At 41.5% G+C, this 26,770-nt stretch overlaps 1 protein-coding gene across 1 annotated transcript in view; it reads left to right on the top strand.

The window, feature by feature from the left end:
* The window catches only part of PID1 (phosphotyrosine interaction domain containing 1), a 96,225-nt gene that overhangs the window by 30,416 nt on the left and 39,039 nt on the right, over positions 1–26,770 (top strand). The window contains exon 2 of the mRNA XM_081861666.1: positions 1,814–1,960. Within this exon, the coding sequence (XP_081717792.1) occupies positions 1,814–1,960 (147 nt within the window). The remainder of the gene's footprint in view (positions 1–1,813; positions 1,961–26,770) is intronic.

Genomic DNA, 26,770 nt, shown 5'->3' with positions numbered 1-26,770 from the left:
TGTGGTCTTATATATACTAGCCTTTTGCTCTCTTTCACTCTTGTCTGATGTTCCTAACCCTTCTTTTAGACATTCTTTGCCTCTTTTGGATTCTTATGGACTTTTATATATATTTTCTGTTTTAACTCATTTTAGTGGTTTCTTAAAAATAGATTTTGAATGACTGTACCCCCTCCCTCCTTATGCTGGCCTATGACCATAATAAAGTGTTGATTGGTGATGGATTGGTAGTTTAAATTCCCTTTTGAATGGTGGGAAGTTCTTGGAGAAAGTGAACCTGAGAATGCATAGTGTTTTGTGCTTACCACCACCAGTGCCGGATTTACGTATAAGCTAAACAAGCTATAGCTTAGGGCCCCACTCTCTTGGGGTCCCCCCCAAAAATCTAAAAGAAAAAAATCTGGATACTTCTTCTTAATTGTATTTCAGTTCAACAATTACTTTGATAAAATACATACCGTAGATTCCGGCATATTAGGCGACTGGGCATATTAGACGACCTCCCAAATTGGCAGCTGCAATTTGGGAGTTCGTCTTATAAGCCCAGTAGCCTAATACGCTGGGCAGCTCCGTGCTGGGAGAAAGCCGCCCGGCGTGGAGCGGAGCCCGCCACTGGCTGCTGCTGCTTCGGAGCCACCGCCGCCACCGCCGTAGTGGGTGGGCTCTGCTCCATGTTGCCCATACTCGGCGTATAAGACGACCCCCGACTTTTAAACCTCTTTTCTGGGGTTAAAAAGTCATCTTATATGCCAAAATCTACGGTATTTTTTAATGTGCAAATGGCTTTAGATGCCTATTAAGGCCATAAATTACCATGTAGCATATATTCAACACAAAAAACCCAGTGTCAATTTGTTGTTGACAAAGGACAGCTGGACATATAAAGGGCCCCATTATCTTCAGTAGCTTAGGGCCTCATCAAACCTAAATCTGGCCTTGACCACTACCATGGGTGGTGAAAATCTTGAGCTTGACTTCCTTTTGGAAGAGTGATTGCTGGAGACATATGGTATTTTGAAATATTTGATTTATCTACAAATATACAGTACATATAGACCATAGAGAGAGGTGGGAAGCTCCCAGTTTTGGGACCAGATGCAGCCTTACAGGGCTTTCTTGTTTGACTTGCTAACCTCTCCCTAGTCCCCAGTCTTCTCAGGCCCATTTCCCTCGCTAGTTAACTATTTCCTGCTGATCAGAGGAGTGGGGTGGGGATGGGATGGGATGGGGGAGGTCATTGGAAGGGCTGCTTAGCTGCTTAGTGGAATCACCTCAGAAGGAAAGAAACAAGGAAATGGCAGAGTCTCTCTGCAGAGCTACCAATGGAGTTAGTCTGGTTTTCCTGTCCCTTCTTCCTCACTAAAGCTTTCTGTGGCCCCAGAAATGTAAGATATGGCATAACAATGTAAGATGTGGCATAGAGGACTACAGAAGAAAGGGGGAATTGATGGAAATCAGAGGGCTACCTTCCATGAGCTCAAGAGCATTCTACTTTCACAAGAGTAGGTTTGGATCCAAACCAATCTTTTCAATGTCCTGTGTTAATGTTTTTTCTCTCTTCCTCTCTCTCTTCATTTGTAATTTGAAAAATGAAAAAGAAAAGCATATATTTCAAACCTCCCTATCTTGGATTTTTACATGAACTTAAAGCAGTTTTCATTCCTTCCAGCATTGTTTCCATGTCACTGCACAGATCATTAGAACAAGTCAGGTAGAAATATTGACCTTCACGTTCGTTGTCTTGAATTTAAACACATAAATTCTGCAAAATAAAATAAAAATCTTCTGTCTTTTTTATTCTTTTTTCATTTAGCACTTTCAGACCATGTTGAAGACTAAGCTAAATGTCTTAACCCTTCGGAAGGAACCTCTCCCCACAGTGATCTTCCATGAGCCAGAAGCCATTGAGCTGTGCACTACAACTCCATTAATGAAAACCCGGTCACATGCTGGATGCAAGGTATCTAATAATTCAAAATCCAGGCAACATGCCTGTTGTGGAAATATTCTGCACCAATAGAGAGACAGTTGAAAAGGGGTGAGAAATTTAAACTATAGTATTTAAACAGCAGTATTCAAATATTTGTTCAGGGTGTTAGATCCAGGCTAAAGTTATGCCTAGAATAGGCCCATTGAGTATCCTAAGTCTTGCTGATTTCATTGGGTCTGCTCTAAGCATGCTATGGGTCTTAGTCCAACCCATTAAGTTCAACAAAGTTCAAAATAGAATGTTATTAAATCTCAGAAAATTTTACCGTGAAGCGATCCCTGGACTGGTACGAACCATAATCATATCCTCTGTTAGGTTAGGTTTTTATTTTTATTTACTTTAATTTGGCCAGATTCCTCACTGACAGATAAGGAAGCTGGAACCTAAAAATTGTTGACCCCTTGAATCAGAGGTAGGAAAGTAGATCCAGTCAGTGGGCTGGATTCTAACTTCCCCTACTCCCTGCAGGTCAACTTTTACAGTGTGTGGGATCACTTTCTGGTCAGTCACACAACATTGCAATGATGTCAAGCAGGTGACACATGTCAGTGTTCTAATGAGATTGCTGAAACTACCATTCATACAGCAATTTCCTTTGAAGGTGCGTGATCGGCCACAGGAACGCACCTTCAAAGCGGGTTGTTGTCTCTGCCAAACAGGCATTTGCCAGCTACAAAAAACACCTTTGAAACTTCCATTTTCCACTGCAGTGCAACTGATCCCATTGGGGCTCCCTGGGAAAGACACTGAGTCCCATAGGATGTCAGGTGTATGGCAGGAGGGGCTGTTTGTGAGGAACAGCTTCACAAGCCAAATTAGGACCCATTCCAGGCCTAATTGGGTCTGTGGGCCAGAGGTTTCCCATCTAGGCCTTGAATGATTCTTATTTTAAGAACCACACAGAATCAATTCTTAGAGGTTGAAACATTTTAAGAAATACACTTATGAATAATAATGATAAAAAAATGGCAGAAACTTAGTATGTTTAAGGTCAGAGGTTGCAGTCCCTGAGTAGATGGGCTGCGGAAGACATCTCTACCTCAATACCAGGAAAGTTGCTGCTAATCAAGTAGAAAGTGCTGGGCTATGTGGACACAGGTGAGAGTGAGGTTTCCATCAGTAGAGTGGGGAGGGAAGCAATATGCAATTATTCCCCCTCCCTCTGCTCCCCCTGTAAATCTGTTCTGGAGGGCCCTTGAACCCTTTGGAACAGATTCAGAGGTTTATATGGGAAATGGTCAAATAATGCTTCTCTCTTAGTTCTGCTGATGCAAGCCTTATTGGCAGCTGAGTGACATGTTTGGCTACAACCCTTAGCTGTATAAGCTAGTTTCTTGCCCCAATTTTTATCCTTTATCCTAATAAATTTCATTTGGTTGGATCCTTACATTTGGGGTTTCACTCATGGAATGGAGGGGAATCTTTAGCTCAGTAGGTGAGACTGTTTGTAGCTCTGTGGTAGAGTACATGCTTTGCATGCAAATAACCCCACATTCAGTTCACAGTATCTCCAGACAGGGCTGTGATAAAACTTCTGTCTGAAACCTTGGTGAACTGTTGCCAATGGTCTGGCTATGTACAAGGCACCTTATATCCTATGAGAGGCAATTTTTACCACTGCAGCCTCTTCCTCCACAAACATCTGCTTTGGAGAACTGGGGATCCTCCAGAACAGAATGGGAGGTGGCACAAAAATTGCAGAGTGATGGGAAAGCTGTCTTTTCTTTGTGAAGGAGTGTATTGGATATAAGCCACTAACTTGAGTCACCATTTTATTATTGTGTCTTTACTTTCTCTGTCAAAAATAATTTAAAAATCTCACGTATTAATGGGAAAAACAATTTATGTGTTTATACAGTCAGCTCCGTTTATAATATCTAACTCTCCGGAGACAATGTAGCTGTGGGAATAGGATCATGAATTTGTTGAGACTTGTACCGTCTTAGCAAAAAAGGGCTCTTACGCATTAGCATGTTTGCAGAGCCAAACATACTGTAAAATGTATTGTACCTTCTGCTATTGAACTTGAATTCCACATTAGCATTCTTCATAATCCACACCTACTTCAGCTGACCACACCCACTTCCTGGCATATGGCCCATAGGAAGTTGTCCAAGGCTGAAAGCAGCCTGCAGACCAAAAAAGTTAGCCACTTCTGCCCCTAGGAAGTTTTGGATTATTAACCTTTCCTTCTGGGTACTTGAATTCTGCAGTCTGCTCATTTCTAAGGAGAGTTATATTTATTGTATGGTTGGGTCCTACTGAGCTTTGATGTTCATGGGGTTCTTAGGATCGAGCATTTCCAGAAGAAAATGTCAGAGGAACTGAACATATAAATAGTAAAAGATAAAACAATAGGTGTTTCCATAGCAAAATATGTTGACCTTGAAATCAGCTACCAAGTTGGGGTTATCTGTTTCCATGGGGGGAGGTCTTGAATGATTTCTCAAGCTCAAAATGGTAAGCATAACATATTCACTGACTGCACCAAGCAGTAAAATAACTTTTGGTGGCAACACTGGAGACCAAAGTGGCTACTGGATACATCATAAAGAAGGAGGATACATTTATGGATACATCATAAAGAAGGAGGTCCAAAATGGTGCCAATTATGGCAGAATGCTTCTGTGTGTCTGTCAGAGTAGCTGAGTTTTCTCTGTGGGTACATATGGATTAGCTAGCTGCCCAATGCTTCAGTCCACACTTAGTCACTTTTTGTTGAAAGTCCTTATACTCTTGAGGTTACCCATCACTATGAGATTACACGTGAACTATCACAGCTACAAAGAGATGAACCCTCCCCAAAACAGTTTGGCTGTTGATGCTTGACATGGGATGGGTTGGCTCTTGTTTCAAAGCAAACTTTAAGCCATATGGTATGGCCAGAGAGATCACTCCAGTCTCAAAGAGGGAGCATTTGTGATAGCCACCGACAGAAGAGATTTGGGATGGGTGGGAAGAGAAGCAAACCATCATTTAAGTGAAACAAATCATAATCTTTGAGCTATGTCCTGGCTTGTTAAAACAGATTAAGGCTTAGCATTTTATTCAAAAGCAGTCAAAACCTATGTTGCTCGAGTTTAGATGCATTTTATGTATGGGATGGTTTGCATCATAAGATTAAGAGCTAACCATGCTATACTTTTTCTGTTTTTGGTACTGAATCTCCTTTTTATCATGTAGCTAGGTCAACAAGCTTGGTCCTTTCCCCTTTTCTGCAGTTGTTTCCAACTGATGTTTTAAACATGACACTAGTAGAAGAACAGCACAGGTTGCTATGAAGACAAAGATGGCAAAACCTGAACAGTGAAACAGAATATGCCAGTTCTTCATGCCCCTATAAATAACAAATCTCCATGCACAATATTCTGATTGGGAAAATGGCCAAGGAGAGAACAGGTGTCTTGGTGTGCCTGTTTGGCTTTGACCAGCATCCTAATTATTTATTGATTTCCAAAGTGTCAGAATATATTGTGTGAAAATTGCTGGCACAGTTTGTTAATTTTCATTAGAAAACACTTTCCTTCTACTTCAGAGGTGCGCAATTATAATTAAATTTGACATTTGAATTTATTGATATTAAAGGTAGCATGCTCCACTTATAATGTTCATGCTAGTTTCTAGCAGTTTCTTTACATTAGACAAGAACTAGCACATATTTACTATAAATAGCAGTGAATAAATTATGGTTTGACTCTGAGCTGCCACCTCAAAAGTGCAGCTTACAGGTTAGATAGTGGTTTTGCATTGTGTCCCCTTGCACCAGGTCTGGCAGTTCACAAGCTGTTGGCATTTTCCATTAGCACTTCTATACTGGTCTCTTTCCACAATACTCCAAACTGTTTGGAATGTTTCCAAATAGTTAATCCACTTGGGAGACTTCTAGAATTACCAGCAACAGACATTGTCAGGATATGCTAGCCCTGTGCTACTCTGACAGCTCAGGTGATGTAGTATAAATAGTGTTGACATTCTGTAGAGCAGGGAAAGTCAATGTGTTACCCTTCATATATCGTTGGACTCCTGCTCCCATTTTCCTTGATCATTCATCATGCTGGCTGGGCCTGATGGGATCTAGAATCTAGAAAACATATTGATGGCACTACATTTAATTTCCTTTGCTTCAGAGCAGGCTTCTTCAAGCTTGAATTCCCAGATGTTGTTGCGTTACTACTCCTATCATCCTCAGTCAGCTTAGCCAGTGGCTGGGGATTATGGGAGTTGTTGTCCAACAATATCTGGAAACCCAAGCTTAAAGACACTACTATAGTGAATGTTTGTCTTGAAATTGCTGATCTGAGTACATTGTGTAGGCTTATACAGGTTATAGTCTTTCAAGCTAACCTACTTCCACAGTGGTTGTGAGGGTGAAAACAGCCCCAAGTATGCCGCCATAAGCTCCTCAGTGAAGGGTGCATTGCAAATAAGACAAGTAAGTACTTTGCCATTTCCCCACAGTTCGAACAGAAATCAAGATATCATGCTTTCTCCCCTTCCCCTCTCTGAAGTCAGGAACTTGTAGGAATGATTCTTGTGAATTGTTATTTCAAACCACTCATTACTCAAATGCAAAATGACAGAGGTTAAAAAGGTTGCCTGTAACTTGTGGGGTTGTGTCGCAAGTTTAATACTTTTCTTAAATTCTTCAACGTGAAACCAGTTCAGTACAGTCAGTGATCAGAGTCAGTTCTTATTTCAGTCAGATGTTTAGTCGTGCTTTTTGAAAAGCAAGTGTTGTTTGTCTTGTTTCTACCACACTGCCTGACATCTTCATTTAACTTGGACTGACCCTTCTGTCTTAAGCTTATGATGAATGGTGCTTGCATGGTTCAGGTGACAATCACTCTAGCATATAGTTTGCAAAATGGCACTTGCAATTGTATGGTGGTGCGTCTTCTTAAATTGGAAGATTGCAAACTTCAAGTTTTTATTTCCTCTCAGCTCGACATGTCATGTTAACTAATTTTGGGAAGCAGCTTATTTTACCATTATTACAATTGAAGTTTTGGATGTGGAATATTATTTCTGTAGCAGGAATTACAATGTTACCCTTGGAGGGGGCAAAAAGACACCCAACCATTACTTTAATTGCTAGCAGCAAAAAAAGCATGAGTTAAAAAAAATTGAACATATTCTGTGCCTACAGAAGAAGTTAACTCTGAACCCAGAGTGTACCTTTAGCTGTACTTACATATCTACATTGCTTAGGATTTACATTGTGTCATAGCTTTTAAGAAAATCCATCCCACATTATAAATAAAATGAATTAATCACTGCACATGGAACACTCCACTTTATATGGAGCTTGACTTCCTCGAATCAAGTACAGTCTTGTTGTGAACTATATCCACATTCACTTGGACCAGGCAGTTGCATTAATACATTACTGTGTTTGCGTGTTTACTCAATATCTCAAGTTCTTACCATCTCAAGACTTCTCCTTTAATTACACATCCTCACATGGTAAAACTGCCAACGCAATCATTTGACATTCATAGCTGACCTTGTCTGTTTCAGCCACAGTTGGTTAGCTGATGCATGCATTGCTAAAGCCACTTCCTTTTGTGACTATTGTGCGGTAGCAACCCATTCTCGCCAGTACAGCTGCATTTCACAAAATATGGAAAGCAGCTAGCAAATTCTTTCAAGGTTCTTTGCCAAGTTGGTAAGTGGTATGGCGGTAAGCTGACCACAACCACTTCCCTTTTCAAAAAGGGTAAATGCAGATTCCTAAACAAACAAGGCCCAAATTCTCAAATGGAGTGGTTTAAAGGAAGATGATGCAGCAGTTTTGCTAAACGTAAGCAGGTCTAAACTGGTTTAGTGCCTGGATGTGAGAATTATATCCACGCAACCTTGACTTCTTTCAAAGAAAGGCAATGTATGAATGAAATAAATGTTGGTAATGAATCCATAATTTCCTCTTGCCATCTCATTTCTCTTGATTAAATGTTGCTGAATTCATTTCACCAATTGACACAGTTCCTTATTCCCAAATTGCATTGCTTGGCTTCCTCTTTCGATGTTTGTGTGTGCTAAAAGAGAAATTTGCAGACACCTTGAAATCCCCAAACTGTTTTAAGGACAGGCTCATCATAGGGAGATACCCAACAGAATGTGCCTTTGGCCTAGCTGCACAATTTCAGCCTGCATAATAGACTTGTTCCAAACATTGCCTTAGCTTTGCCATGAATAATATTGCTTTAACAAGGATGTGAAGGGAGGTATGGATTTCAGAAGATGAGCTATTGCAAAATTCCAACAGTTTATAATACAGAAAAAGCTTTTATACAGTAGCATATCCAAGCAGATTAAGAAGAACACGAATGGTATTAAGTGCTTACAAAGAATGCAAGCGGAATGTGGATACTCACTGTTCGCCAGTGATTCCTTCCTTAACCATAAGACCTTTGCACAGATAGTGATTGCAAAGTCCTGGTAAGAAGAGGTACCTGACCACTTCAGATGTAGTCAACATGGTGCCCTCCAGATATTTTTGGATTAATACTACCATCATCCACGTCAGTTAGCCTCACTGGCTGGGACTGATGGGAATTGTAGTCCAATATATGAAGGGCACCATGTCAGTTACCCTGGAACTATATCAGCAGTCCTCAACACAATGATATTTGGTCACCTGAAGAATAGCAAAAGGAATGAAAAAGGCAAGTGAAAGGTTAGAGGCAGAAACTCCCTGGATCCAGCTAAGTGGAGAAATTAGGTCAAATAGTTTGGCTGTGGAACACACAGTGATGTGTACCATGATGGCATGAGTATAAGGGTGAATACTGTTATGTATCCCACCTACACTTCAAATGATGTGCACTGTAATCATATGTCAAGCTGGCATCAATGGTGTTGAGAAATGGGAAGACATTTTCAGTCATGTCATGGAGACAGGAGACCGGTATATCTGTGTCTACATAGCTTTAGAAAAGCTAATAGTCTCCAAAAATTGGAATGAACAATACATATGTGATTGTCCTGAAATGAAAATGAATTATTGAATGCAGAGCAGCTGCCAAGTCAACAAGCATCCATGTCTCACTCAACAGAATAGCTAGTTTATCATCTCCAAATCTTGGAGAGAGCTGTGTCATATGCCGATTTACTTATTTCATGCTTAGGATGATCCGTGAAACCAAAAGAAGCTTGTTCTGTGAATGGATGCAAAAATAGATACATGCAATAAGAATGAAAAGAGGAGAACATTATTGGATTAGGACATCATGATAAGATAATTAGTCTTCAGGGAAGAAATCTCAGCTTTTCAGTACTGAACTACAGTGTTGGAAAAGTTTAACTGAGCCAGCTGAATTCATAGTAAGGAGACCACAGTGTGCGTATAAGGCTGCATATACACCATACATCAATATGTACTATTATACATGCATCTTTACAGCAGGTTAGCCCTTTAGTCTGCAGTTGCTGATAATTCAGTGCTGTTCTTTTTGTGCAACAGACTGTCATTCCAACAGCTACAGAAGGAAAACCAAATCTATAACTTTCGAACTAAATATATATTGGTAAAATGTTTTCAATCACTGTAAATGCAAATGGCTAGATGGTTTGAATACAGGAGCATTTTGCTTCATGGGAGCAGCAATTGAAGTTAGGAAGAAAGGAACTTCCAAAGTTCCTTTGCAAATGTGAAATAGTGAGTGGCCCAAGGGTATTAAGTAATTTAGTAGCCAGGTGACATTGTTGTGGCTGATATTCAGGTATATTGATGTTCCTGGTATGTTGTCAGCATCATAGTAAAGGGAATTTAGAGCCAGTTTATCCTTACAGTGTCCTCCATAATCCAGAGAGATTCTGTTTCTCTTGTAATCCAACATTACTGTTTCAACAACTGGGTGCGACCTGATGTAGAGTTCTGGTATATTTGTGTGAAGGGATTTGGTAACCCAGATCTTAAACGTGTTGCAATATAATCACTACAAGAAGAAAAATATATGCTAAGAACTGAGTTTCGCATTGTACATTTAGGTCCAACATTGTTACTTGCTCCACTTTCATTTGCAGGGTCTCATTTGCATGTGGGGATCTGAACCTGATCTCATGCTCTGAGAGCCAGGGTCAGCCCATGACATTTAGCTGCCTGAAGTAGAGGACAAGATGGTCCATGTAGAGAAGATGAGTGGACTGGTTGCTGAAATTTATTTCAGTATAGCCAACAGAACAGTGCTCTTCACTGCACCTGAGGGCAGCAAGCTATTTTATTGAAGTGCATGACACATACAGTTGTACCCTCCAGCAGAAGGGCATGGCCAAGAGGAACAGCCAGAGGACTAGCTGCCACCATCCAGAATTGGCTGCTTTTGGTGGTTGCATCACTTTACATAATGATAGGTCAGGCCCCGATTGACAGACCCCATATTTGAGTTCTGCATCATTAACCTTACTGAGTGTGGTGTGTTACATCCTGCAAAATTTGATTATACCAAGTGGTATGTGATGCAAGGATATTAGACACCATAGATTAAGGGTAGCCAACATGGTGTCCTCCAGGCGTTATAAGATTCAATCAAAGATGATAGGAACTGTGGTTCAACCATTATGTTGACCACTTCCGCTGATTGTCTATTCTATACTTAGAAGGAATGTATTTGAGCGTTAAAATGTATCTATACAGACCAACTTCTTCACAACAGAGGTCTTTAATGTCTTGCACTTTAATATGATTTTCAGTGTAAACCCAGGACAGTTTAATAAAACTGAACCACGTTGAGGGGGCTGAAATTGTAGTATACAAATACCCAAATAAATTACTATCATATAATGTTTTGAATATTCTGTTTAAAATGCAGGGATTAAAACAGCAACTTGTGCATACATACACATATAGACACACACAACTTTTCTAATCTGAACAGTTGAAATCACTTTTATGCCAGCTACTTGGTAAATGAAAACAATGTTTCCCTTGTTTACATGGACTGTTAGGGATTCACAGCTTTAAAGACTTTTGTGCAACTATTCACACAACACATGATATAAAATTTCTCAGTTTTTCCATCTCTTTGTGTGCAGCACATACTGGGCAGTTCTATTAGTAGAGATAATCAGTTCTATAGATACAATAAACAGGGTTCACTGGATACCTCATGACACTATGATAAAGCAAAATTGAAATTTATTGTGGTGGTTACTGTGAGCAGATTCTGCTGTCATTGCCAATCGGCTTGCTATGAAACGTCCTTGAAAAATGTCCTCACCTTTATGTGACCACTTTGGCTTCAGGATGGATCCACTAGAAGCGTCTCTGGTGTAATTTGTATGAGTGATATCTAGGCTGGGTTGCTATGGTTACTTGTCTATCCAACAGCCAGTTGGCTCTTTGTGATAATTAGTGCAGACACTGGATCTTTGACTTGAATTGGCTTCAGTAGATGGAAGAGCTCTTTATTTCTAACTCTTGAATCACATCTAACATATTAAGAACCCCTTGTGAAATAAAATAAAATAAAATAAAATAGTGTATATGTATTATTCTTTCTGTTACAACTGAATGAAATGCTTCCCCCCCCCCCAAAAAAATGGTGTTATATATTATATAAGGTGCATTGATACTCTTCATTTTACAGATGAGAATGGGAATGATTTTGGACCAAGGCAAGTCTGAGAGTGAGTAATCAGCAGCTGATTACAGTTGCTAGTAACTCATACTAGAATTGAAACTCTTGAAATGGGAACAGCTGAAATTAGTTCCATAGGGTGGAATTCAACATCACACTATTACAAATGTTCCATCTGCACAAGCATAACAGCTTGCTAGACAGAATGATCTCCCTTCCTTGCCCCATGTACTATTCTGCAGGTTCTCCTAATCCCCACTCAAACCAGTTTGGGGGGGGGCACATGAGGGGAGAAAAGGAAGGGAAATCCCTGCTGTAGATAAGCATTGCAGGTTTATATGCATCTTTGAATTCCAACATTAAAAAAAAAAAGTTTCCATTAAGGATGGGGGCAAACATCCAGTGCAGGGCCACTCAGTTATGGGATCAACCCTGTTTGAACTGCAGTACACAGACTCAAGGTGGGCATAGTGTCTTAATTCTGTTCACATCCAACCTTCCGTATACCACAGTCTATTGCTTTCCCTAGGAAAAAACAGCCTTATCTTTTAGGAGAAGTGGCGATTGACCATCGGCTGGGTGAGAACTGCAGGGCCTGCTCCCTTCCAGGGCCTTTTCCAACTGGCCCAGGGGGCGTGGCCCAGGAACAAACTTTTGGAACAAACTCTTGGGAAGGGTGGGAAGTGTTCTGCCATTGCTTCCCTGTTCCAGGGGGTTAATGTGCTTTAAAATGTCCTCAAGCAGTCGGTGGCAATTTAAATTTTTATTTCTTTTTTTCCATTGTTGGGGGTGGGTGGGATGGATATTTGGTTGGGGATTAATTTTAGTATAATTGTTCTGTTCCTTTTTGTTGTTGTTGTTGTTTTATTGGTTCTGTATAGTTTGTGTTTGGTTTTGAAGGGGCTAGATCAGGGCTGCCTGGGAGTGGGGCCCCAGCCTTCACGATGGCTGGGACAGGTTCCACAGGGGGGGAAGCACTGGGACATCCGATCTCGGTGATCATGGGCAGGAGGCGGAGTTACGCTAAGACCAGACCATGTCATTACCGAGGAGGCAGGTTTAGTCGTTGTTTGAAGACTATCCCTGCCTCCGGGTCTGGCCTTGACCGGATGGATACTGGAATCAACAGGGGAAACCTACATGACCTGAAGGTGTTGCTGTGTAATGCCAGGTCAATGATGAATAAAACCACTGCCATCCACGACCTGATTGTGAATGGAGGACTTGACCTGGCATGTGTGACAGAGACCTGGTTGGAGGAAGCAGATGGGCCTGTCCTTGCCGCTGCTTGCCCACCAGGTTTCTCTTACGCACAGCAACCCAGGTCATGTGGGCGGGGAGGGGGGGTTGCAGTGATTTTTAGGAAGTCACTAGCTTGCACCAGGCGTCCTACTGGGAAGATCCAGTTTTCTGAGTGCATGTTCTGGAAGTTGGGCAATAGGGGCAGTACAGGATTCCTTTTGGTGTACCGACCTCCCCGCTGCACCAAGGATTCCCTGTCTGAGCTGCTTCAGGTCGTGGCGGATTTTCTCCTGGAGACACCTAGTTTGGTTGTCCTAGGGGATTTTAACATCCATGCCGACACGACCTTACAAGGGGCTGCTCGGGACTTCGTGGAAAGCATGGCCTCCATGGGGCTGTCCCTGAATAAGTTTGGCCCAACTCATAGTCATGGACATGCCTTAGACCTGGTGTTCACCTCTAGTGACGTGGGTGATCTGACACTAAGTAAAAGTGAAACAAAAGAAGTGCCATGGTCAGATCACTTCCTGGTGCAACTGGACTTCTCCGCGACCCTTCCCCTCTGCAGGGAGGTGGGACCAATTCGGATGGTCCGCCCCTGCCACTTAATGGATCCAAATGGTTTCCAGAGAGTGGTAGGGGATGCCTTATCCCATGTTGATGGCCTTTCAGCTGATTCCCTGGTGGCCCGCTGGAATGCGGAGTTAACCAGGGCTATCGACTGTCTGGCTCCGAAGCGCCCTCTCCGATTGCATGGAGCCCGGACAGCTCTGTGGTTTTCTTCGGAGCTGAGGGCGATGAAACAATCGCTGAGACGGCTAGAGCGTCAGTGGCAAAAAACTCACTCCGAATCTGACCGGACACAGGTTAGAGCTCAACGTCGAGCCTACCAAGTGGCGATAGCGACGGCGAAGAAGACTTTCTTCACCGCCTCTATTGCATCTGCAGAAAATAGTAGCAGGAGACTTTTTCAGGTGGTTCGTAATTTAACGGAACCACCTTTACCACCGGGGCTTTGTAAAGACCCCAAGATCTCCTGCAACGATTTTGCAAAGTTTTTTGCAGATAAAATCACTCATATTCGGAAGGAGCTAGACACCACCGTGGGAGCAGGGCTGGGGCGGGAGAGTGCTAGAGCTCTGTCTGGTCAAGTTGCATGGAATCGATTTCAATCCATTACCCCCGAGGATGTGGACAGGCTGCTTGGACGCGTGAAACCAACCACCTGTCTCCTGGATCCTTGCCCATCCTGGCTAATAAAAGCAAGCCGGGAAGGGCTGGGCGATGGGCTCTGCGGGGTGGTGAATGCTTCCCTCTGTGAGGGAGCATTCCCAGATCCGCTGAAAGAGGCGGTCATCAAACCGCTTCTTAAAAAAACATCTTTAGACCCGGCCAGTATGGCCAACTATCGCCCAGTCTCAAATCTTCCATTCTTGGGCAAGGTGATTGAGCGCGTGGTTGCTGAACAACTCCAGGCACGCCTGGAGGATGCGGACCATTTGGATCCCTTCCAATCGGGATTCAGGCCTCATCATGGGACTGAAACTGCCTTGGTCGCGCTGGTTGATGATCTCCGGCGAGCTAGGGACAAAGGTGAGAGTTGTTTCCTAGTTCTGCTGGATCTCTCAGCGGCCTTTGATACAATCGACCATAACATCCTTCTGGACCGTCTAGAGGGGCTGGGAGCTGGGGGCACTGTTATACAGTGGTTTCGCTCCTTCCTCCTGGGCCGTGTTCAGAAAGTGGTGGTGGGGGATGAGTGTTCAGACCCCTGGGCCCTCACTTGTGGGGTGCCTCAGGGTTCCGTCCTCTCCCCCATCCTTTTTAACATCTATATGAAGCCGCTGGGAGAGATCATCAGGGGGTTTGGACTGGGTGTCCATCAATATGCAGATGATACCCAGCTCTACCTCTCTTTCAAATCAGAACCAGTGAAGGCGGTGAAGGTCCTGTGTGAGTGCCTGGAGGCGGTTGGAGGATGGATGGCGGCTAATGGATTGAGGTTGAATCCTGACAAGACAGAAGTACTGTTTTTGGGGGACAGGGGGCGGGCTGGTGTGGAGGACTTCCTGGTCCTGAATGGGGTAACTGTGCCCCTGAAGGACCAGGTGCGCAGCCTGGGAGTCATTTTGGACTCACAGCTGTCCATGGAGGCGCAGGTCAATTCTGTATCCAGGGCAGCTGTCTACCAACTCCACCTGGTACGCAGGCTGAGACCCTACCTGCCCGCGGACTGTCTCGCCAGAGTGGTGCATGCTCTAGTTATCTCCCGCTTGGACTACTGCAATGCGCTCTACGTGGGGCTACCTTTGAAGGTGACTCGGAAACTACAACTAATCCAGAATGCGGCAGCTAGACTGGTGACGGGGGGCAGCCGCCGAGACCACATAACACCGGTCTTGAAAGACCTACATTGGCTCCCAGTACGTTTCTGAGCACAATTCAAAGTGCTGGTGTTGACCTTTAAAGCCCTAAATGGCCTCGGCCCAGTATACCTGAAGGAGCGTCTCCACCCCCATCGTTCTGCCCGGACGCTGAGGTCCAGCGCCGAGGGCCTTCTGGCGGTTCCCTCATTACGAGAAGCAAAGCTACAGGGAACCAGGCAGAGGGCCTTCTCGGTAGTGGCACCCGCCTAGTGGAACGCCCTCCCATCAGATGTCAAAGCGATAAATAACTACATGACATTCAGAAGACATCTTAAGGCAGCCCTGTTCAGGGAAGTTTTTAATCTGTGATATTTTAGTGTATTTCTGGTTTTTATGGAAGCCGCCCAGAGTGGCTGGGGAAACCCAGCCAGATGGGCGGGGTACAAATAATAAATTATTATTATTATTATTATTATTATTGATGGAGGGCTCCAGCAGAGAGGAGATAGGCCCAGTGAGCTTATTCTGTGGCAGGAAATTATTCATAAGAGCAGTGGTGATCACGGAACATCATTTCCTCTGCAGAGGCCTGATGGGCCTCCACTGGGAACCTCCACCTAAAGTTGTTTTTATTTCTTCTTTGCAGAAGGGGAGGGGGGCTGTGCAGCCATTACACTTATAGTATTAAGCTAGACTACTTGGAGAGTTTGGGGGATTTTCAATAAGTTGATTTGGGGTGCAAACATCTCACTACTCAGCAGAGTTCTTACCCTGTTGTTTAGCCCTGGGACTCTTAGATCAACTAACATTAATTAAAAGGGGTAATAAAGTTAACCCTCCAATAATTCCTTATTTTTATAGCTCTTAATATTGTGAAACGAAGTCTGTAGCTGGCTAGTTCAAATCAATATGTGAAATTCAGCATATTATACCACCCCACTGCCTGCTTAGCTTTTCCAAATTACACTGTTCCTTGCAGAATTCTTCTTTATATGCAACTCATAAAGACCAAGAAAGGTCCAGAGTCTTGAAAGGCAACCCTGAACCCCTTAGGTCCCTAGCCCTCAATGCCAGGGTCTTTTCCTCTAGTCTCAGTTTTTTTAAAATTGCCCATGGATTAAGTTCCTATATCTCATGGGCGAGGCACTGGATCCAAGCAGCAGGCCAGATGTTGGGCAAGCCATGACTGGTGGATGGGGCAATCTCAAAAGGTCTCACTCTTAGTGCTGATAAACTGATTGGTGTTAACAGCAGGTCTTCAAAGGGCTCACTCTAAGCACCAACAGAATGAGTCTCATTGAGTGTACTAGGGAGTTAGTTCAGCTGATCTCAGTGGGGCTTTCTGGCAGCAAGTAGGGTCCTGGCAGCTGTAGGGTCCTGGCAGCAGGTCTTGCACTTTAAGCTCCTGATCGTTCCTTTGTAACTAAGTCTTTACCTGCCAATCACCTGATATCACATATGTCATCAGGGATGGTTCAGGTGGGCGTGGATTGGGGAAAATGGCCTTGTGAGCCAAGGGGGCCTGTGGGTGGGAGACTGCTGCTCACTGTCAACCCTATTCTCACCCATTAAGCTACTTTGCTTCTGGGCTCCCTGGCTTTTTAGGTTCCATGTCTTCTGGTGTGTCCACCAAGTCAGCTTTCAAGTTCTTACCTTACATGAGGTAGTAATCCCCAACAGACTGACAGCCCTTCTTTTTCTCATTTCTCAGCATACCAGCATAATTGTAGAGTGAAGGTGAATGTGTTCACATGCTTTTCACATAACTGGAGCTACCTCTTGATGGGACCGTGCTATTTTTGATGAGTTACAGCAGTTTTGACAGTTTGGGCCGAGGACGTAGGGCCTGAGAACTGAATCTAACTTGCTAAGACTTTCCCTCCTAGAAAAGCTTCCCTTTGTTTTTCTGGAATGACATGTCCACAAGTGAGCTGCTGCACAAGAGCAGGGCGAGGCTGTGCTTGGTGGGAATAGCCTTGGTGAGTTTCCAATTTCCCATGGTCCTGCATTGCCTGTTTTTGAGTTTTGGCCAAAGTGTGCAGTGATGAGCATATCATATTTGCCCCGTGATTGTGAGACAATTCAAGTGGCATTAATGAAATTCTAATTCTTGAAAAACGAGAAAGGTGAATCATCTGTTAAAGCACATAAATGTCATATGAATTGATGTAGCTCTCTTGCCTTCAGCAGCACTTGCGCCTGTTTATGGGAGCAGTAAATATGTGGACAAAGAGTTGTGTATAAATACAGTCGCCTTGCAACGCGCACACATTTAACTTGCATGATTCCAGCTTTATGTGCTTGGCAGCTGACCAGCTGATATCACAGAAGTTAAACACATGCAAGGCGCAGAGCTTAAAAGCTCTTTCCTGGTGTGGAAAGCACTTTTAAGCTCTCAATCTTGCTTACCAGGCTCTAACTCTGGGAGGATCCCATGAGATCTTGTGAGAGCCTTCCAGAGCCCAGTAAGCAAGACAAAAAGCTTAAAAGCTCTCCACCATGTGTGTTGGGGCAGAGGCCAAGGCCTGCTTGACACACTGGCTTTGGAAAGGTAGGGATGGTCACATGGGGGCAATTCCAAAGTTAAAACAATTTTGGCTTTATACACTATCCTCTGGAACATAACCCTTGCATAAGTTGCAATCCCACTGTACTGGATTTACACAGCAGGGTTTATTGGTTCTCTTCCTGTAACAGCTGTGTTCCTTCTAAGTTTTTCTTACCCACAAGATTCCAAAACTATGGGAAACCTCAAAAGAGAAAGGTTTGGGATTTTGTTGACCTAAGGGCTAGTACACACCCAGGGGTTTTTAGTGGCCCTAGATTCAGTTAATAGTATTGTAAGTGTTTGGGGAGAGACATAGCTCATTACTTCAGTAATTAAGTGTTTTGGGGTTTTTTGTTTTTTTAAAGGGCCCAGGTTCAGTCTCTTGCATTAGCAGCTTCAAGGATTAGGGTGCAGCTAATATGGAATACCTCACTGTACTGCAAACCCAGGAGAACTGCCATTCATAGTACAGAATACTGTACAGTGCTAGATAGATGTATAGTCTGACCTTGTGACCTGTGTTTCTTGTTTGAGATATATTCCTTCGTTGATTGTGGAACTGCTAGTAGGCTAAACTAACTGGGGTAATAAATGTGATAACAAGCTTGCTTAATTATCTAGTTCTCATTTATTCACCCGCAGAGTTTTTTAAAATTTATGGTAATGGGAGGTGGCTTTCACCGGCGGAGGCCAAGGCACGTAAGAGACTTAACATGGAGGCCTACTGGCCAAAATATTGGGAACTAATTGAAAAAGATGGTGACAATTGGAAGCTGCAGAGTTTTGAAAATGTAAAAAGTAAGGTGCGAGACTGGTTGCATTATGCTCAAATTCGGGAAATTTTCAAAACAGACAAAAAGGTTGGGTTCCAGGTGGAAAAATCGAAATTAGAGACAGAATTGTTAGAACCTAAAGACAAATTACTTTCAAGAATGTATAACTTGCTGCTTAAATGGAATACACAGGATGAGACAGTCAAATCCGCCATGATAAAGTGGGCACAGGATATTGGACATAACATTATGTTTGAGGACTGGGAAAGGTTATGGACCACCGGATTGAAATTCACGGCATGTAGTGCCCTGAAAGAAAATATTATGAAAATGATATACCGGTGGTACATGACCCCAGTCAAGCTTGCTAAGATATATCACCTGTCTGATAATAAATGCTGGAAGTGTAAAGAGGCGGAAGGGACGTTCTTTCATCTCTGGTGGACATGTCCGAAAGTGAAGGCCTTTTGGGAAATGATCTATAATGAGTTAAAAAAGGTATTTAGATATACCTTGCCTAAGAAACCGGAGGCCTTCCTTCTGGGCATTGTAGACCAGAATGTGTTAAAGAAGGATAGAACTTTTTTTATGTATGCTACAACAGCAGCAAGAATTCTCATCGCAAAGTGTTGGAAGACACAAGATTTACCCACACTGGAGGAATGGCAGACGCAGTTGATGGACTATATGGAACTGGCGGAAATGACTGGCAGAATCCGAGACTTGGGAGAAGAAAAAATGGAAGAGGACTGGAAAAAATTTAAGGACTATTTACAAAAATATTATAAGCTGTATGAATGTTAAGAAAATGCACTTTTTAGGAAATATTAGCCCCAGCAATGGTAATTAGGTGAAATTAAAATTAAGGCACAAGAAAAGAGAGGTGAAATTAAGAAAAATCTTTATTGCATTACGTTTTAATCACAATATATAAGATCATGGTCACAATAACTTTGACTTTGGTAACATGAAATTGAAAGATACAATAATGAACTGAAAGATACAATAAGTAATGAAATAAGATAATAAATAGCTGAAGATTTTGTATTATGAACATTGGGTTATAAATATATTGAAAAGGGTAACATGACAAAATGAAAGATACAATAAGTGATGAAATAAGATAACAAAATGCTGAAATTGGTATTATAAATAATGCAGATTCGGGAAGATGTGGGGAAGTCCAAAAGATTCTGTAAAAGAAATATGATTTATGAAACTTTTGTATTTTATTCTTTGTTCCTTTTTATTCTGTAAAATTAATAAAAATATTTAAAAAAAAAAATAAAATTTATGGTAATGGGTATCCCTAAATGTTGCACTGTTCTTGAGATTAATGGAGCATGCCATCTCAGTAGCATTTGATAATTGCTATAGTTCTTAGGTTTGGGGTATGATCAGTAAGCATGCTGTCAAGGCCAGGAAAGCATTCCTTAGCCAGGGTCTGTATTTGGAACTGAAAAGGCATAGACTGGCTCTTGTTTGGATGTTAAAGAATTCAATAATGTATAAACTCAGTGTTAATGGCACATCTGTTGTCAGATGTCTATGTTGTTGAAACATTTTCATTGAATAACTGTATACCTGCCTTCTCAGAAAAAAGCCATCCAGTTTTTATTTAAATCTAGATTTTGCCCAATGTATTGAAGTGATGAATAATGAGTTTCAGTTTTTTAAGAAGAACACAAGGATCAAACAAAAGAGAAAGGCGTTTTCAGATGTGATTAGCTAGTGACAGAGTACCATTATTATCCTGTGAATATGTTATGGTGTAGTAAACTATATATCTTGCTTGAGATCACAGAGGAAAATACCCAACTTTTTGCTTGTGTCTGTCTGCTAACATCTTAGATGATGTCATGTCTATTGTTTCTAATGTCTTCTAAAATATCTGTAAAATACTTTGCAGGTACTTATTCAGTGATTAACGGTCAACATAGAAATACCACTTGGCAAGTAGAACAGTAATTAGGATCATAGAATTGTAGAGTTGCAAGGGACCCTAAGGGTCATCTAGTTCATCTCCTTGTATGTAAGCCTTGTGGATGTATCGTGGGATTTTCAGCAGTGATAATCGCTGGTGAGATTAATGCAGTTTTTCTCAGGATATGCCTAGTGCTAGCATTGTATGTCTTGGATCTCTTCTTGTATAAGAAACCACTTGCATAAGAAACCATTGTAACAGTCTGCTCATGGTTGAGCCAACATAGAAGTTATGTTCTAGGTTAAGGTATAATATATCATATAATTGGAGAGCCAGTGTGGTGTAGTGGTTAAGAGCGGTAGTCTCGTAATCTGGGGAACTGGGTTCGCGTCTCCGCTCCTCCACCTGCAGCTGCTGGGTGACCTTGGGCCAGTCACGCTTCTTTGAAGTCTCTCAGCCCCACTCACCTCACAGAGTGTTTGTTGTGGGGGAGGAAGGGAAAGGAGAATGTTAGCTGCTTTGAGACTCCTGAAGGGGAGTGAAAGGCGGGATATCAAATCCAAACTCTTCTTCTTCTTCTAATTATGTAACACATACAATGCTATTGGTATTTTATATATTGCTGACTTTGATATCAGTGGAACTTCATCACCATAAAATTAGTTCAGCATTCAGACCGCAAAGCATAAATCTTATGGAATTTCATTTAATTAAGCACTTGCTCTCAATTACTTGGAAGTGCTAGAATGCAGCTGATGAGAGCAAATCTTTTGCTTACCATAGATCACTAAAAATATTAAATAACCCATGCAGTTAGTTTTATAGCATAATGCAGCTTGACAGAGAATCGAAGACCACAGAACCTGCCCTTTCTCTCTCTCTATCTCTTCATCCCCAAGCTGTGCTTCTAGGACTGTTTGGAGTCCTAAATAGAAAAGATGACTTCAGTTCTGTCCCAGGCAGACATCAGTGTATACATAATTTAACACAGTTTGGCACAATTCACAGTCATCATTTTAGGAAATGCCCAGAAGTGAGTCAATGCAGCAAAATCAGTTCCTGACAACTTCTAGATAGCTACCCTTTGAAGGCTTCATTTCATTGCATTGTTTTGCCATTGCTTGTATATTCTGTGACTGGTGTGCATCAAGGGATGTATATGTCTACCTGAAAATACAATACTACCAGTATTGTCATTGTTTCCTATGTTTGCTGGTGGGATTGGTACAAAATCAGAACTAGGAACTTCTCAAAACTCTTGCCTTGAGGGAAACTCCGTATTCTCTCTCTCTCTGGGAATCATAGTATTTTGACAGTATTATCAGTTTCCTTTCTTCCTTTGCTGAGCAGAAATAGAGTGAAACTGTGTGCCATTTTCTTATGTCAGTTTGTCATTTTTTATGAAGCGCTGAATTTTTAGAGAGTTGTTAAACCCAGACTTAACATTAATAAAAATGAATAGAGAATTATTCTGTGACACTTTGTGCCAACTTCCACAAACCGTGAAGCTTTCAACACATTAATGCTAGCATTTTTAGATAACGATGATTAGAGGAAAATGTGTATCCTATTCCCCTCTGCAATGTGAGAATTCTGAAATAAAGTATAACAGTAAACTGCTATAATACCTTTCACAACATCAGGAAATACATCTTGCATGATCATCATGTTCTGATATCTTATTTTTTGTATTATTTCCTTTTTGAAATTCATGTTTGTTAATTACACCACTTCTTTTCATATTCTGGAGGTTTTTTGTGCAGGGGGTTTAGAGTTATCTTAGTAGGAACTGGCTTAGCTTGGGGTAGCCAACATATTGCCCTCAATATATTGTTAGACTACAACTTCCATCATCCCTGATTGCTGAGGCTGATGGGAATTGTGGTCAACATCTAGAGGGCACAACATCTAGAGGGCTTGGCTACTTTGATGTCACAGAGGGGCCAATCTTAGAATTTGAATGTTAGTGTCTTTGAGCAATTTTTGGCGAAGTGCTTTTTGTTTCCAGTGCAGTCTGGAGACTTGCTAGAAGTGGACAATGCATTTGCTTCTAGGTATATGAAGAAAACAGGTATTATTTGCTTGTTTATTACCTACGCTTCACAAGGTTCCACGGTGGGTCACAACATTAAAACACAATATTGAAAACAGTTTAAAACAATGCTGGCTTGTTATGCCTGGCTGTAGATTGATGTTTAGAGACATGAGTTCAAATATCAACTTCAGCACTTGTTTCAAAATTCTAAAGAGGCAAGCAATAGAACATGGAAACAAGTCCTTAATTCTATGCACTAACATGCTGTTTCAACAAAAATGAAACTGAACCATGGGCAAGGGAGGAATTCTGTTGGTACAAAGCAGGGAGTCAGCTAATAAGGAGAATGTGCTTGCCACTGGCTCAGGGGATTGCTGTAAAACATTAGGAAGTAACATCAATGCTGAGGATTTTCTCTAGGTCCCTCCGTCTGTACGTGACAGCAGACTTCCTTCAGAATATGCTTAGGCTAGTCAAACTAGTTCTCTGTCTCTCCTTTTTTCGTCCTACTTAAATGGGGAACAAGTGCTGGCTGATAGTGGTTTAGGATTGCAATCTGCTTTGTAATTTGGTGGCATGGGCTGAAGTTTAGCAGTTCCTCTTTCCACTCTTGCTGAAACAAGTTTCTCAGATTTCACTCAAGAGTTCAGCCCATTGTGATAGCATGCAGACCATGAATGAGAAATAGGAAATATAAAACCACAACACCACTTGTCCCATGCATTTACCGCTTGATTTGGTGTAACAGCCAACTTCCCCATTGTATAGAATTTTGATTAAATCAGCAGCTTTTTGGGGTGTGGGGAGCTGATTACAATGATTCTACTCCCAATCACCCCATGCAGCATAAGAACAGTGTTGTTTGTCTTCTCTAACACTGCTCAAATACCTGATAGATAACCCTACAAACACCATAAATTAGACTACTGGAACATTTTGAGAGTTTCTGACAGTATTTTCCTGTTGTTGTTGTTGTTGTTTCGTCGTTTCGTCGTGTCCTACTCTTTGTGACCCCATGGACGAAGAGTATTTTCCTAGGGATTAGCAATTATATATTATCTATAGGGTGAGAAATGGAATAGCTTGGGGGAGGGGGCTAAACTGAACATTTCCCCCCTGCCAGCATTGTCAGAACTTAGGAATGGTTTCAGAAAAACTGTTTTCCAGAATATTTTCCAAAAATGCAGACTTGGGCAGGGAGACTGTCCTGAGGGGATCAGAATAACTTTGTTATATCTGTGTTTTTATGTAAAAAGAGAACCTATAATTTACTGCGGGAAAAAGAACTCTGGCCAGTTTTGCTATAAGGTAGATGTGAAACCTTTGTTTAGTTTCAGTACTCCCAGCCTTTTCTTCTTGGAATATTTTGGAAAACATTTTAAAGAAATATGTACTTGATGCACCCTGAAAGACTATCTATAGCAGCTGGACGGCAGCTGTCTGTTCCTCTCTGCAAGTTCAGTCTACCTATTGGAACACATATTTCCTATTGCTCTACATATACATTAAAGAGGATAGTTTACAAAGTTCTGTTTTTTCATTCCCTTCAAAATTCTGTGCTTTTGGGTAGAAATAACTAAAGCAAGTTTGTATCCTCCCTGTTGCCATTTGCAAGCAAAGCCTGCAGTTTTGTATTTCAAAATAGACTGGGAATTTGAGTCTTCTCTGCATGCCTCTCATGATGTCATGTGTTGGCAGTGAAAAGTTATCCATGTGGCCACTACATACCACACACATGACCGCTACGTACCACACTCATGCCAGTTTGGTATTTCTGAAAGGTTACAAATCAATGAGAATAATTTTATGCAAGTGCTCTATAAAATGAACATAACATAGTAAGAGCATTCTGTGTTCTGCTCTTGCTCTTTAAATTGCTTGAAAACAATCAGCCGTCAGTCAAGCCAGGAGGGCAAGACGGGCAACCTTCGATATATTGAATTGTGTGATGTACAACAAGCTGGGCTTGAACCTATGAGGCTCAAAGCATTTTGTGATATACTTAAAAGGTGAAAAAACAGGAAAGAATCTTTTCAGCTCTGCAGTGAGATTACTACAAAGTATTCAAGCATAATGTTCATTCTCAGTGAGATGATGGACTGCTGCAGGCAGAATGTCATTCCTTAACAGTGATTAAGAGGCTGGGACTGGGAAATGGGATCATTTCAAATCCTGGGCTAAGAAGAAACTCCGATTGCCCTTAACATCCGTTAACTGTGATACCAATGTAGTGCTTAACTGAAATTTGCAGATGGAGGGCTGAATTAATACGAACATGCAATTATGTAGCTCAGTTGTCATCTTTTAAATATTTTCTTTTTTTTAAAAAAAAATTCAATCATTGTTAAGAGACTGACTGACTGTTATGTCTACACAAGCCATGTTAGAGTTAAGCAGTTTTGTCAGGATGGGAAGAAAGAGTCAATGGTATATCATTATGGAAATATATCTAGGAAAGATTCAGGTGCTTCGCTTCACCCATCCCCGGCATGAGTGGGAGGAGAGTTCTGAATGTTTTCATTTCTGTTTCAGACTAACTACAGCTTAGCATTATGTCTGAACCTAAGCAAACTGTGGTTTGTGTTAAGTAAGGTTAGTTGGAACAAACCAGCTTCATGCTATAGACAACTTGATTTGTTTCAACCAACAAGCCATCTAACCATAGTTTAAAAAAACCACTGTTTAAGTTTGGGTGCAACACTAAACTGTGGTGAACTGAAATTGGAAATGAAAGATTTTGATCTCCTCCCAGCTACACTGGCTGGGGCTTATTGGAGTAGTAGTCCAAAACATCTGGAAGAAACCAGATTGGCAGAGGCTGGGTTATAGTTACATCAAAATGCAAAGTGCAGAAGTTTAGTTTTCTTTTCTATGTTCAAATAATTAAAACATGTGTAAGAATATGACAGGTCCTATGGCTGCATATTCTCTGAGGTTGTAGAATATATCAGCATAACAGCCTGCAGGCGTTTCAATTGCCCGGATAATGCCTGGATAATGATTGATGTGAAGCAGGAATATTTGAAAGAATGCAGTTGAAAAAGAAACCCCATATGTTATCCAGTTTTCTTCAAGCTTTTTTCCCTGCTCAGTCTGATATATTTTTTTTCCAACTTGTAGTCTTCCCAAACTTTTACTGACTTAGATGCCTGCTATTTTGAAAATGTTTTGGTATGAAATGTTGTCTTGCAAGATGCTGATCTGAGCATCTGTTAAGCAGATGGAAATGAGAATGTTTCCAGCTCCTAATGACAAACACAAGCAAAGGGAACTATTCCAAATGTTGAGCAACTCACTGGAGCCTTACGTTCCTTAGTATCCTAAGCAGGGCAGGATTTGAACCTCTACAGCTAAACGGCTTTAGGATAAGCATTTGCTTGCAGTTGTGGAACTAGTTTTTAACTGTGCATTCTAAACATATTTGCTTATACTGAAGCTGGGTCAAGTCACTGCTGTTCAGATCTCTGCTAAACCTAAAGGTCAAAAGTACTTGCAGTCAATGTATGCCTTTTAGCAATACTTCGTAATTCTTTTGTTCTTATTTTTCAAAGGAACATGTTGATGTTTATGAACATTGACCTGGACCTGATGTTTGGAGGTATATATCTAGTATTTATGGTTACAGCTCTATGAAATAGGCAGCAGAAATTGAAAGAATTCATAAAGGTTCTGGAAGAGTACCCATGTTACCCCCCCCAACCCCCCCCATTTGATACATTAAAATACTTAATTATTTTATTGCAGTACATGTGTTCATGTACAAATATATTTTTACATCAGGTGTTTCCCTTCATTTCTGCCTCTTAGGCTACACTAAGGAAAAATCTATGCCTGCATGGTTCAGTCTAATGCTAAAGAATTTGCTTGTCTACTGAGGGCTACATGTTCTTGACTGGCCTTAAATCTTTCAACTTTTACCATGACAACTTCTAAAATGAAACACTGCAACCTCTCTATATTACTTCTTTGGGGCTTAATTTTAAGATAGGGATTATTTGGAATTAGTTTAAATCTTACGACTAATCTCCAGAATCTGAAAAGTGAAATATGTTGTGATTGCATTACAAGTTCCTGGTAGGATAGTACATAAAAACACAAAAGTCCATCTGGTCCAACTTCCTGTTTTTGCCACAGTGGTGAAAGAGATGCTTATGGAACGCTCACAAGCAGGAAACAAGGGCACTCTCACTCTTGTTCTCTAGATCTAGATTGGGCTGGTTTCTTTTGTAAATTGATTTTTTAATTAAATTTGCTGTTCATACACACGGAAAGACAGCTGAAGGATTTCTCAGTGTGTGCATATATGATGCAAAA

The sequence above is a fragment of the Podarcis erhardii genome (genome assembly GCF_964252035.2).
Source record: "Podarcis erhardii genome assembly, chromosome: 5".
Classification (NCBI taxonomy): domain Eukaryota; kingdom Metazoa; phylum Chordata; class Lepidosauria; order Squamata; family Lacertidae; genus Podarcis; species Podarcis erhardii.
Note: the sequence above shows the minus strand (reverse complement) of the source record. Positions and strands in the feature narration are given on the sequence as shown.